General features: G+C 38.5%; 1 protein-coding gene across 1 annotated transcript; it reads right to left on the bottom strand.

The window, feature by feature from the left end:
- Positions 1-2,184: 2,184 nt before the first annotated feature.
- On the bottom strand, positions 2,185-3,179 carry LOC308140276 (myosin light chain 3). Its single transcript, XM_080509965.1, has one exon. It carries the CDS (start codon positions 3,075-3,077, stop codon positions 2,469-2,471), a length of 609 nt encoding a protein of 202 aa, XP_080366091.1. The 5' UTR covers positions 3,078-3,179; the 3' UTR covers positions 2,185-2,468.
- Positions 3,180-12,352: the final 9,173 nt, after the last annotated feature.

Genomic DNA, 12,352 nt, shown 5'->3' with positions numbered 1-12,352 from the left:
AAAATACCTCAAACTGAATCAGACGGTGAAGTTATAGTGTTCCCTGTCTTTTATCACAAACTGAAATGAGCTATCAGCGGTCATTTTGAGTTCATGTTTTCTACCAACAAACCTACACATTCAAAGATATTCTGTTTTCTCCTACTTTGTTTCTTTGTTATTGATGCTTTGTAGCTGTGACAAATTAAGGCTATAACTGCCTCCCGTCCTCAGCAAAGTTATCCCCAATGAGGTGGCTTTCACAAAGCCATAACTCCTGCTTCAGAAAGATAGACCCCCTGGCCCTGGTCTTTGTTTGACTGATCTGCTTAATTCTTCAAGCTCTCGTCTGCGATTTAAAAAGGGACTTTTAACAAAATGTGCAGTAGTGGAAGATGAATTTAAATCTGCAATGACCTATCCATCAGAGTCAGGTTCAATACATCAAAAAAAGCTTAAAAAGTAGTAATGTAGCTAAGCAAATCATAATTAATGTTGCAGCTTGCCAAAGTATAGTTAGTATCAACAAGGCTTGAATGAATTCATCAATCCCAGGGGGAAAAAAAGGTTTTTATTGTGTTTTATTGTGAGACTTAAGCACTGAACATTTCTCTGTGCTCCTAAGAGAGTTCCTGTCACACCGACCATACATTCATACATTTGTGTAATCTAACTAAACAAACTAATCATACTTAATTAACCCCCTTGGGGAAGTTCCATTTTCTGTGTTTACCATTCATATGGGATGAGCAGCCACATTAAGGCACTCTAAGGGCTGAATATCATGGGGGTAAGGGTCTTGATCAAGTCTGCATCTGTAGCCTCTCGGCCACAACTGCCACAAATATCCTGTTGTATTATATGCTGTTATAATCTGGTATTAATTGAGATGAAATGATGAATGTTGTTTATTTTCCTTGTGCTATTCCATGATGTTGAATTGGTTGAGAGGGTCGTTGGTGGACCAAGAAGGGGTGTGGCAAGAGGTGAATGGAGTGAGACCGAAGAGCGTGTTGTAAATTAACTACGAGACAGTCTTAACGATTTGTCCCAACTTTAAGGCAAGCATTCACAGTTTGTTCATGTTCTCAAAGTGGTAGTTTCCAAGTCATTTTTTTCCACACATCCTAGCGGATGTTACAATATCAGTGCAGCAGATGCAATGGGCAAATCCCAGTGTGGGAGACAACGAAGAACAATTGCAGGCTAATGCGTGCAATGAATGAGGCAGATAAGAGTGCACCGCTTGGCCCAGTGGATGGATAGTTTCAGTTGGACAAAAAAAAAAAAAAAACGAAAAAACTATGGGATTGATGTGTGGATAAGAGCTCAGAGTTGTGTGCCAAATACACAAACAATGAGTTTCCATATCACAAGTCTTTTTATATCACCTCAAAAGTAAATATCATTGGGTTGAAGAGCAAATGTTAACATTGTTTTTAGGGCTACTAGTTTAAAATACTTATTAATAACAGAGCCTCTAAATAATTTGAATATTTTTTGAAGTCAATTCCAAAACCTTTTACAGTGTATTTTTCAAAATATGAATATCCTTAAACAACTTTCTTATGATGAGAGACATACGTGAAGGTGATCAGTGTGCTCCTAACTAGTTTCCATAGATGTAATCAGCGATGAAAAAGCAAACGTATCCTACAACAAAAGTCATGAACAATTTATAGAAGTTAAGGAATTACAAAGAGCAGTGCACTCGTCTCTGCTAAATAGCTCTTGAAAAATTCATGTCTTTGCTAAAATAAGATATTTGTGAATTATTTACTGAGTGGGGGAATGCTACAATAATTTGTTTTGCTTAATAAAGAAAGCAGCCACAAATTGTTCTTTCATTACCCACAAAGTAGTTGAAGATGCCTGTCCTTGAAGCACCTGTCTCGCAGTCGTCAAAGGCAACTGTGTGTGTGTGTGCGTGCCTGCGTGATTGCGTGCATGTGTGTTGTCCCAAATGAACAAGTATCTTCATTCACAGCAGCTGCCCCTCCATCATAATAGCAAATGCGCCTATTCAAACATTCTTTGTGTGAAGTAGAATAGAATCAGGTCTGTTCTATTTTCAGACGGAGGCAAATCCTATTTGTTTTATTTCTGTCCCAACAATACTTTGTCCCAATCCCATTAAGGCAGATGATGTAAAAAGTTGAATACACATATAATGAGAACTTTCATCAGCAATATACTGAAATGACATTTGTGAGGCATTTTGCAATCATGTTTCCTTTATTAATAGAATTGTTTTGATTGATGTCCATGTTGTCTCACTGACATTTCATTATATTTTAGAGTGTTTATTAAAAAGAGCTAATCAAAGGGTTCTTCTTTTTTTCATTAAACACCAACTTCTGCTTTTGACAGCACAAAAATAATGCCACTGATTAAATGACAAGCCCACCTCTTAACAGGCAAGTGTTGAGCAAAGGTTCAGAAATTGGGGAAAATATTTGAAACAAAGTCTTTCTGGTGAAATGTCTTCTTTACCCGGAGAGAATGTGCTTTACAAAGGAGGCGTAATTGATACATCCATTGGCATCCTCCTGTCCAGCCATCAATCTGTCCACCTCATCTTCTGTCATCCTCTCTCCCAGCGTTGCCAGCACATGACGCAGCTCTGCTCCCATGATGGTGCCGTTGCCTTCCTTGTCAAAGACCCTGAGACCCTCCACAAAGTCTTCAAAGTTCCCCTGATCTTTTGCACGGGAGATGTGCTGCAGCATGGGCAAGAAGGTCTCAAAATCCACCATTTTCGTGCTCATGTCCTCTGGCTTCGGTTTCCCAAGCACTTTCAGCACATCTGCGTTAGTTGGGTTCTGGCCCAGAGCTCGCATCACATCCCCACACTGGCCATATGTGATCTTCATCTCTCCAGTCGGTGTGCGGTCAAACAAGGTGAAGGCCTCCTTGAACTCTTCGATCTGGTCGGGGGTGTACTCAAGAGTGATGCTTTTGGGGTCAAAGTCAGGCTCCTTGGGTTTCTCTGGCTCAGGCTCCGGAGTCGGAGCAGGCTTGGCAGCAGGAGCCGCATCCTTCTTGGGCTCCGGCTTTTTGGGCTCTGGCTTCTTTGGTTCGACCTTCTTTGGTGCCATTGTGTAAAGGGATTGAGAGGTGGGCTTGTACTGGCTGAGAGACAAACAAGAGTCTGAACAGACTGGTTGTGGATTCCCAAGCACAGACGGCCAGCTCCTCTTCCAAAGCTTTTATATGTGCTTTGTCAAGGGAGTCCGATAGCGATTTCAAACAGCACACTATAAAAGGAAGAAACCCAAAATAGATCAGCATAGCAAGTGATGTCAACATTAGGTATTGTTCTCAGCTGCTGTCATGTAGCCGACAGGGCTATTTGCTGTCATTAGTGGGGGTCCAGTTGCATTAGCCTGAAAATGTTCCGTCTCTCTGATGGACAAAGGGATCAGGGCATAGACAGTGATCAACCCATGAGGGAGGGGGACTGAAATAGCTGGGAAGCACTGCTTTCTGGAACAAGGCTGTCTTTTTTTTTAACACAACATTGTTACAGTGAACTCGAGCTTAACTTACTATGCATTATTTTTGTACACTGACATCTGCCTCAGAAACAGGAGTAATATTTATTTGACGGTGTCTTTTTTTTTTTTTTTGCAGTATTATAAAGGACAGTCTGTCAAATTTGTTCTCAGTGATAGATGTGTCTGTGCAGTGATACATTAAGGCAAACTGGCAATGATTTCCTTCACAAATAAATCACTGCTTGTGTTTTCCCTTCTGTCACTAGGTAGTTTGGAGTGTTCCATGTTGGGAACCTGCCAAGCTCTCCGAGATCTCAACGGGACTTTTAATTAATGCTTTATTAATGACTGATATTTTGGAAAGGTCAATCAGTTAAGCCTATAAATGTTTAAGATACACTCGGCGCCAGGATTAGAGGTAAGACAAAATATATGTTGTCTTTGGTACGGGCCTAATTAGGAGACTGTCCTCCAATGAGAAAGAATAACCCCATCAGTCTTCTGCAACACCGGCTTATCACAAACCACAGACTACCAGTCACTGAGACAGTATCTGTGTTTTTTTTAGCATATACCCCGAAGAGTCATGTTATCTTCAACTGACAAGTCCCTCAAGTGACTGGTAATTATGATGTGAGTGAAGGAGTGGGTTGGGTAATGTCAAAGTAGCTGTCAAAGTACAGAGTTCACATTGGGAGGAGTCCTGGTTGGTTGATGAGTTGACAGAACATTTTGTTCCACACGGTATACCAGCATTAAATTTTCATTTAAAACCAGTAGACAAAAGTAAACAATAAAAACAAGGTGAAATAAACTTAACTATCATCCTTAGCACTTTAACAGATATGTAACCATAAAAGTGTCCATATGGTTTATGTAGAGTATATATTGTGATATGTGATATTGTAACATGCATTCTGTTTTTCTCTTCGGTGCCGTTTACGTTACTGACAACCACATGTTACATGATTGATCTTGAATAACTGAGAATTGGTGATAGCCAAAAAATGCCTTTCACATTTCTCTAGGGTCATCAACACTGATGTGTTTTAGCTTTAGCTTTACAGTGCAGCGATGGATGGATTTATCACCAAAATCAGAGGAAGTATGGACAATGTTGACATCGCATTTGTTTATTTGTACTGCGCACATGAAACAAGTGAAACACACAAAACATATTGATATAATATATAATTTAATAGACTTTTATATACTGTATGCCTAATATTTCTTGCGAATCATATTTAGTTTTTATTGTTCCCCCACAAAAAATACACTACATTTGGATATTGTAAAATTCAGTAGTGTGTGGCTGTATTAAAAGGATTACAGAAGAGTTTTCAGCTGCAGCTGAAATGAAATAGTGTTTGTCTTGACTTTTAAATGTACCAAAGGTGAATAAAGAAACTGGAAGATTCTGTAATGCTGCTGTGTTGATAAAGTTATACATTTCAAAATGTTTCTAGTTATCATTAATCTGACCTTAATTGTGACATCTCTTGATGAACATTACGTGACTAGTTTTACTAAGACGTTGATGTGTATGGACCTAAAGAAATCCCTATAAAAAAGACATTGGCAGAATTGTGTGGGTTGCTTTCCATATTAATACCTGAAAATTCATCTGCCACAGCTTGCGTGATCCTATGGGAGAAAAAGGTAAAGAAAAACTATGTTACACTGGGACACAGGGGGACCGTTGCTATTTTCAGACGCATATACCATAACCCACATATATGCTCATTGACACACGCACTCTCTGCCGGATATAACAGATGTAAAGCTAAATCACACAAGAAGTGTGATCCAGAGAATCCTCCAGACAATGCTCCGGCACAGCCACATGACTTTCACTACATTTACACCTTGTAGTTTAGAGAATTCTGGGGTTTGCTTCTTGACCCATAACTCTACATTTCAGGATGGTAATGGTACAATGACATAATGGTTCTGCACCAGCAAATGTTCCTGACTCTAGAGGCCCTCCTTGTGCCCGGTAAAACATTTTGCAGGGTTAAAAGGTTAAAGCAAGCAAAGCAATTCCATTATGCGTCTGGTTTATGTGTACGTAATACGTCACTTGCCTTTATGTAGATGACTGCTCTCTAATTCCCTGCTCTGAATGATGAATTAACAAAATACTAATTCCATTTATCAAAGACAGAGCACACAGGACGTGCAGCTCTGTGACACAATTTTAATCAAAGCAATTTTAATTTTATGCATGGCTCACAGTTTATCAAGTCAGTTTAAGAAAGCTAGAGCCTGTCATATGATAATCACATTCAGCGCTTTCTGTCGTCATGCCAGTCTCACTTGATCTGTCAATCTAGCACTTCTATCCAAGTCCATGGACAGAGTAGTTGAAATGTGTGCGTGTGTGTGTGTGTGTGTGGATGCCTAGTTGCCCTTAGCCTAAGATCATTATCTACCTTCTCTTTGCTTTTGAGGTCACATGGCCAGTTAAACTGACAGCTAATTTGTTGTCTTTTTGCGTGTGTACGTGCATGTGGGCGTGGGCACATTTGTGCCTGACAGAAACAAAGCGCAGGTCCTGCGAGAGGGGCCAAATTGAATATGAATGGAAACGCTAGACATTAAGGACTGTTATTTCACGTTGAAGAAATGTGAAATGGTTGAATGTTTTACCTCATTTGCTATTCTCTTTGGATGAGATTACTCAGTGGCAAGATTACTGTCATGTTGCATACCAAAAGGTTTCAATTAATCCATATATATCAATCATACCTACTTTCAAAACCCCCTGTGCCAGGAACCATTATCCTCTTCCATCACCTCAAGGTTGCAGCTGCTGTTGGCTGGATACCCAAAACCACAGCAAAGCGAAGTCTCAGGTTGGATTAGCCCGTGTGAATTAAACCTTGGTGACAGAAAAAAAATTACAAATAAAACACAAAATTGTTATTGTGGTTTGAGCTTTTGGAACTGCCACTTGACTATCCATACATGAGGACCTTTTTTGGTGAGCTGTGGTGAGACAGACTCATTATTGGTCCTTTTCCCATCAAACATCTTTAAGACAAGGTTTCAGTCAGTACATAGGCATTGCAGTGATCGAACCAACTGATTGCTACTCTCAGCATCTGAAGTCATACAAGTGGTAATCCCATTGGTGTCTATGATCTATAGAGAGCTGCCATCTGTACATTTTGAACAACTCTTCCAAAAGCCTCAGTAAATGACTTTTACTTATCTTGACATGTTTTTCTCAAACTTTGACACCTGACATATTTCTGACAAAGTAGTTATACTTTAATCTTTTGCTGCGATTTGCCTTACAGCGTCAACTTTTTTTTTGTGACATTTGAATTAAAGTAAAGGTCTGCCAGCAGCCATGAGTGAAGGATAATATTGTCTACTTCTCTTCTGTTTCATGATGAAAACATCAAACTGTAGCTAACTGGCCAATTTATCTGTGCGGTGGAGTCAAGCAATAGTTGCGGTTGTAGCTCGACTAATCTGGTTATTTGTATTATTGTCTTTCGCCTACATGTGGAGTGTAATCAATAAATTAGCATGTAGGCTGTGTCTGGAAAAATAAAACAAAACATGCATGTCACACTACTGGAGCAAAGCATTACCACATCTACCCAAAGTATTTGTGTATTGACCTGCACAGAATGACGGTTGCTGCTGCTATCTGTGGTCGCTAAACGCACTCTGACTGTTTTGACAGGTCCAAGCTAACATCACAACAATGACTTCACAAGATCTGCTCAACGTTTTTGAAGATAAAAGCTTTGGGAAGGTTCGACCTGGAGTCTCAATAGATTGAGCTGGGATGCAAAATGATAATGGGCTTTGTACTTTAGCAGCATTTAAACTCTGATTTGCCGGATTAACTAGAAGACTGGGATAAAATGCCCTTAATGCACATTATATCTTTGAGTCACTAAGAAAAATACTGATAAACCATTGTAAATTTGGCCATTTCATTCTCAACCTTTTGCTTTCTTTAAACTGATCAACGAGTCTTAATTAGGTTTCAGTTTAGGCCCCATTTACACAGCAACATATCAGATAAAAACACATTGTCCTTTCATTTTTGCTTTTAGAAAAGATCTGCATTTACATGGCAATGTTTTGAAAATGTGTTTCATTTACAAGGAAATGCTAAAAACAATGTAGTTTCTCTGTGGTGCCACTAATGTGTGCTAAAGGCTGATTTTGTAATGAAACCACACACACACATGCACACAGACAACAACACGTTATAAACATTAAAGATGGGGGTACACAGAAATTCATGTGGACAGATGGCGAAGTTGGATTGCTTTTACTGGTGACTCTCAACTATAAATCTACTCAGTCCCAGGAGAATATGGACTTGAAATCACACTGGAGGCCGCTATTGTTGTAATTGTGCATCTACTTGTCTGTCTAATGTGCATGTGCAGAAGCATGTGCTAAACTGCATAGATAGATGCTGTTTGCTTTTGGGTTAGAATTTGACGCAGCGCTTTAGCTCTTTGGAGGACAACTCGTCCTCATCCTGTCATAATGTGCAAAGGGATATGAAAGAAAACTGGACTTACATGCACAGAAATATATTAACCACTGTTCCATTCACGTCATTATTGAAAGGATCTTATATTAGCAACCAAGTATTGATGGCTTAATACTATGGTAGTCCATATGGATTTTGGGGTTATGCGTTGTACACTCGAGCTTCAAGGTTGTTTTTCATACATCATGGGTATTGATGTTTATTTCTAATGCTACGCTCGTCAATATTTTTCCATATTTACCTTAAAGCTTCTCACTATATGCAATATGAAATTATCTGATGAAAGAATAATCAAATAAAGTCGCAGATCAATATCACTCTACTAATCTCATTATAAACACAATTACATATATGTATATGTATATAGAGATATTTATTTACTGTATGCATGCAATACATTTTTTTAATGTGGTTGAGGTTTAAAATACAGCGGAAATGTTCTTGCAATTTATGCAACATTATTTTTAATGATGTGAATCCTCTCCTTATGCTTCATTCATAGAAGAATAAAATATAATTTTACAATCCAATTCATGACCCGAAGTCAACTGTTCCCTCCTAACACCACTGAATTACCCCTTCCCTTCCAAAGGCCTGTGTAGGCAACTGTTTGCTTTGTTCCGTGGAGGTCTTCAGAGTGTTTGTTTATATCTCTGTGACCAGAAGAATAGAGGGTGGTCAAAGGGGGCATGCTCTTAATAATCCCTGAGATAACAATGAGAATGAAGGCAGGCAGACCGCTGGTCTGTTCCGGGCTAATAAAAGAGAGTGATAGAGACAGCAGTTACATTCTTCCTGTGGCCCTGGCAGGGTGGGACTCAGACTTTAAAGACCTTTGTTAGGGTAACTTGCTAAAAAGAGAAGCAGCACCGAGTCCGGCCGTCACTGTGATTCACTGGTGTCTGTAGCACACACGTATCAAACATGGACAATTTGAGAAGCCAGCTGCTGTATTTTATCATTCAAATCATTCTTGGACTCAGTATGTCCAAAAGAACTATAAACACCTCAGCACCCCAGAGGATCCAATTATGTGTTGACAGTGAAATATTTAATGCTTAAACATTACTGCCTCCTCTCTCTCTCTCTCTCTTTCACTCTCCCCAAGCTGCTACTCCAAAGAACTGAGCCTTTTTCAAAGCAACTTACAGAGAGCATTTGTTTGAATTAGCTAATCTCAAAAAGGAATTCATCTCTACTTCACGCAACCCTATGGACTGTGGTGAAAAGCAACACAAAACTTTTTTTTCTTGTGAGTCCAGCAATAATATTGCGTGGTTATAATGGAATGACTGTTGCAGGGAACCGGCTTGCAGACATCTGTGTAAACAATTTAATTAAGACCATGTTTGATGAATTATAGCTGGTGAAGGCTGTGCCTGTTCTAATACTTCAGTTTCTTAATTACAGCAGACATCCATGTGTTCATTCTCTATGCCCACCGTACCCCCACCCATTCTCACAATGATAGAAATTGAAAAACTCGAAAAGGGAAAGTGCATTTCACACTCTACTGAAGCAAAGCGAGCAATTTGAAATTAATCAAAACACAATAGGTTTACATCATGATAAAGAGGCGCTGTGTATAAAATGGGGTAGGCTGATTTGTGATATTTGGTCCTTCGTTGTCTTTTTTTTTTTCATTTGAGATGACCTAAACTGAGTGAAAACATGTATCAATGACGTTTTTGAGAAATTCTAAAGATTTCTATTCTAGAAACTATCGGATTGAAATAAATGTTATTTTTGTGAAGGAATAACATACAAGGGTTCAATTAAAAAACAATGCTCTTGTGAAAATATGTTGTTCTTTAACAACATATTCATATATATATATATATATATATATATATATATATATATATATGGGTGGTCAAAGCTCTATGACCTTTATCATTAAAAAAACAGCACAGCATCAGTGGAACAGAGTATTAAATGTCAGCACTCATAATAAAACTGGCACTGACTTGAAGCACAGACAAACTTATTTCAAACTTAGTTAAGACCAGCATGTTCAACATCAGACACAACATCTGCAGGTAATATATCTAATATAAAATGTATGCTAATTTCTGATGTGTTACCAATTAATACTGACACCCATCTTATAACAACGTAATTGATTATATACTTTATTTGTTACTGTTGTTTCACATAGTTACTTGTTACTTGTTCATATTCTTTTCTTTTGCAACGCTTCCATTTACTGTCCAATTGCGGCTGTAAATTTTTCAACTGACAAACAAAGGCATATTTTCACAATATGTCTGTAAAAGCACCTACAATCCTTTCCGTCCATTTTGTCTGTTTAAAATGTGGAAAACATCTTTAAAACATTTGGAAGGATTAAAAATACCATCATTTTAAAAAGGTTTACATGAGCAGTACGTTAATCAAATAATAAGCCATTTTTCCCAAATTATAAAATGTTTGTCTTTAGCACAGCTGTTTATTTCTATTTTGTATATAAACCCGTAAACCCCCCAAATATGACAGTTTACTTAATCGCACATTTCTTTCTGAATGAATCTCAATTAATAATTTTTTGCTTTCGTATTTGAAATTGTGTCATTTTGAATCCGTAGAACACAAATGTACAGTTGGTGATATGAATAATACACATGTTGACATGATACTGATATATTTGCAATATTTTGTACAGCCCTTCGAGAAAACTATATTTTATTCCTGTGGCATTTCTATATCAATATAAAGCTACAGTACATTGATTTTAAACAAAACTTCAAATGCAACACCCTTTTTTTCTTTTTAACACAATGACCTGACATGAACACTTACAAGTCCTCATGATTCATGGTTTATTTCTGTATCAGTTATCCACGAGTGAAGGTACCCATGTGTGCTCTAAACAATAGCCAAGGGGATCACAGTGCACATCCCCACAGCGAGGAATGAGCGCGATGGCTGCTTCCCACAAGCTGGGTTTGGAATTGTGACGGGGAGATTAGGGAAGTTTCCAAGCTATTCACACCCCCACCCCTCCCTCTCTCTCTCTTTCTCTCCTCTCCACCTCCCGTTCAGCAGCACTGAGTACTTGGCTTGGCGGCTGAATCCTCTCCTGTTCAGCTGGACTGGTCTATTTCTGATGTGCCTCTGATGCCGTGTTTAGAGCGTGTCTCTGAATGGCTTGTACCTGTTTATCCCAGCAGCACACAGGCTTATGAGATGTTTGCCTCGAAGCTTACCAGGTGCTTTTCTCAGCTGGAAATGCCTGTATGTTTAATTCAGACCCTTAATCCTGACAAAAGTGGACCAAACATGTCTTCCACAATTTATCACAGAAATGAGGACTCTAATTCTGCTCCTTTTTGCATCCACTTTATTGAGCCTGTTTTGCATTCTTCTTCAGAAAGTTCTGAAAGAAATGTTAAAAACAAAACGATCACATCGGCAAATGCATGAGGCACAAAAGCGAGATGCATATTTGTGCCACAATCCTGAGCGCACAGTGAAATATTGAGCAAAGGAGAAACTTGAGCAAAGAAACACTTAACCTGAGCAAACAAATTCTATTCTGCATAGTAAAATATAAATTTTTTATACTTGCAGCTATCCACAATCATGTTTTTTTTTTTCATTCGCTTTCCCGCAAATATCTGCAGTATGGGCTCATTATGTCTTTCTGGATCTCGCTCCCAGTTTTTTTTTTTTTTTTTTTAATTCATTTACATATTTACTATAAGTAATTCATAAACTCCTAATTGCCATGTGACCTGAAAATCAATCTAAAAGACTCTCTAAGGTGAATGGACAGTTGGTAAAACACAGAAAATCATTCAGTCAACAAGCAAAAACCAAATCAACAATGACTATCATCTCTGTTGCAGGACATGCTTTTTTCAGTCCTGCACCTATTACTGTTCAACATGCATGCAATATACAACACAGAATTAGCTGCAGTGGATTAATTTAATTTTAAAGGTGATTTAAAAAAGACAGGCTGTATCTCCTCCTATGCAGTACTTCTGGCACTGATATCTCAATGCACGAGAAGCAGCAGCTGTGAAAACGTCCAGTGACATCTTTCATACTCCCACAGCGTAGGGCCGCTCAGTTTGTGTTAAACTTTACACAGCTCTGATTTAATAAGGAAACTACTGAATTCAGCCCATTACTTTAATTCACAATAATTCAGTCTTCATACCCAAATTTACATCTATGCGACTATGCAGCTAATACAAGCAAACACTTTAAGCATGTCCCTTTGGATAAGAAAACCACATTTTCACATTGTAGTAATGATCCCGAATCTATATCACCATTTGAGTCCAACCTTAAAGCAGACTAGTTCATTCCTCCCCGCAAAATCTCAAACAACAGGGTTTCG

The sequence above is a fragment of the Blennius ocellaris genome (assembly GCF_963422515.1).
Source record: "Blennius ocellaris genome assembly, chromosome: 15".
Lineage (NCBI taxonomy): Eukaryota > Metazoa > Chordata > Actinopteri > Blenniiformes > Blenniidae > Blennius > Blennius ocellaris.
This window is presented reverse-complemented; position numbering and strand designations above follow the sequence as displayed.

Excerpts from the sequence above, each read along its gene's own strand:
- LOC308140276 (XM_080509965.1), bottom strand. The coding sequence starts at position 3,077 with ATGGCACCAAAGAAGGTCGAACCAAAGAAGCCAGAGCCCAAAAAGCCG.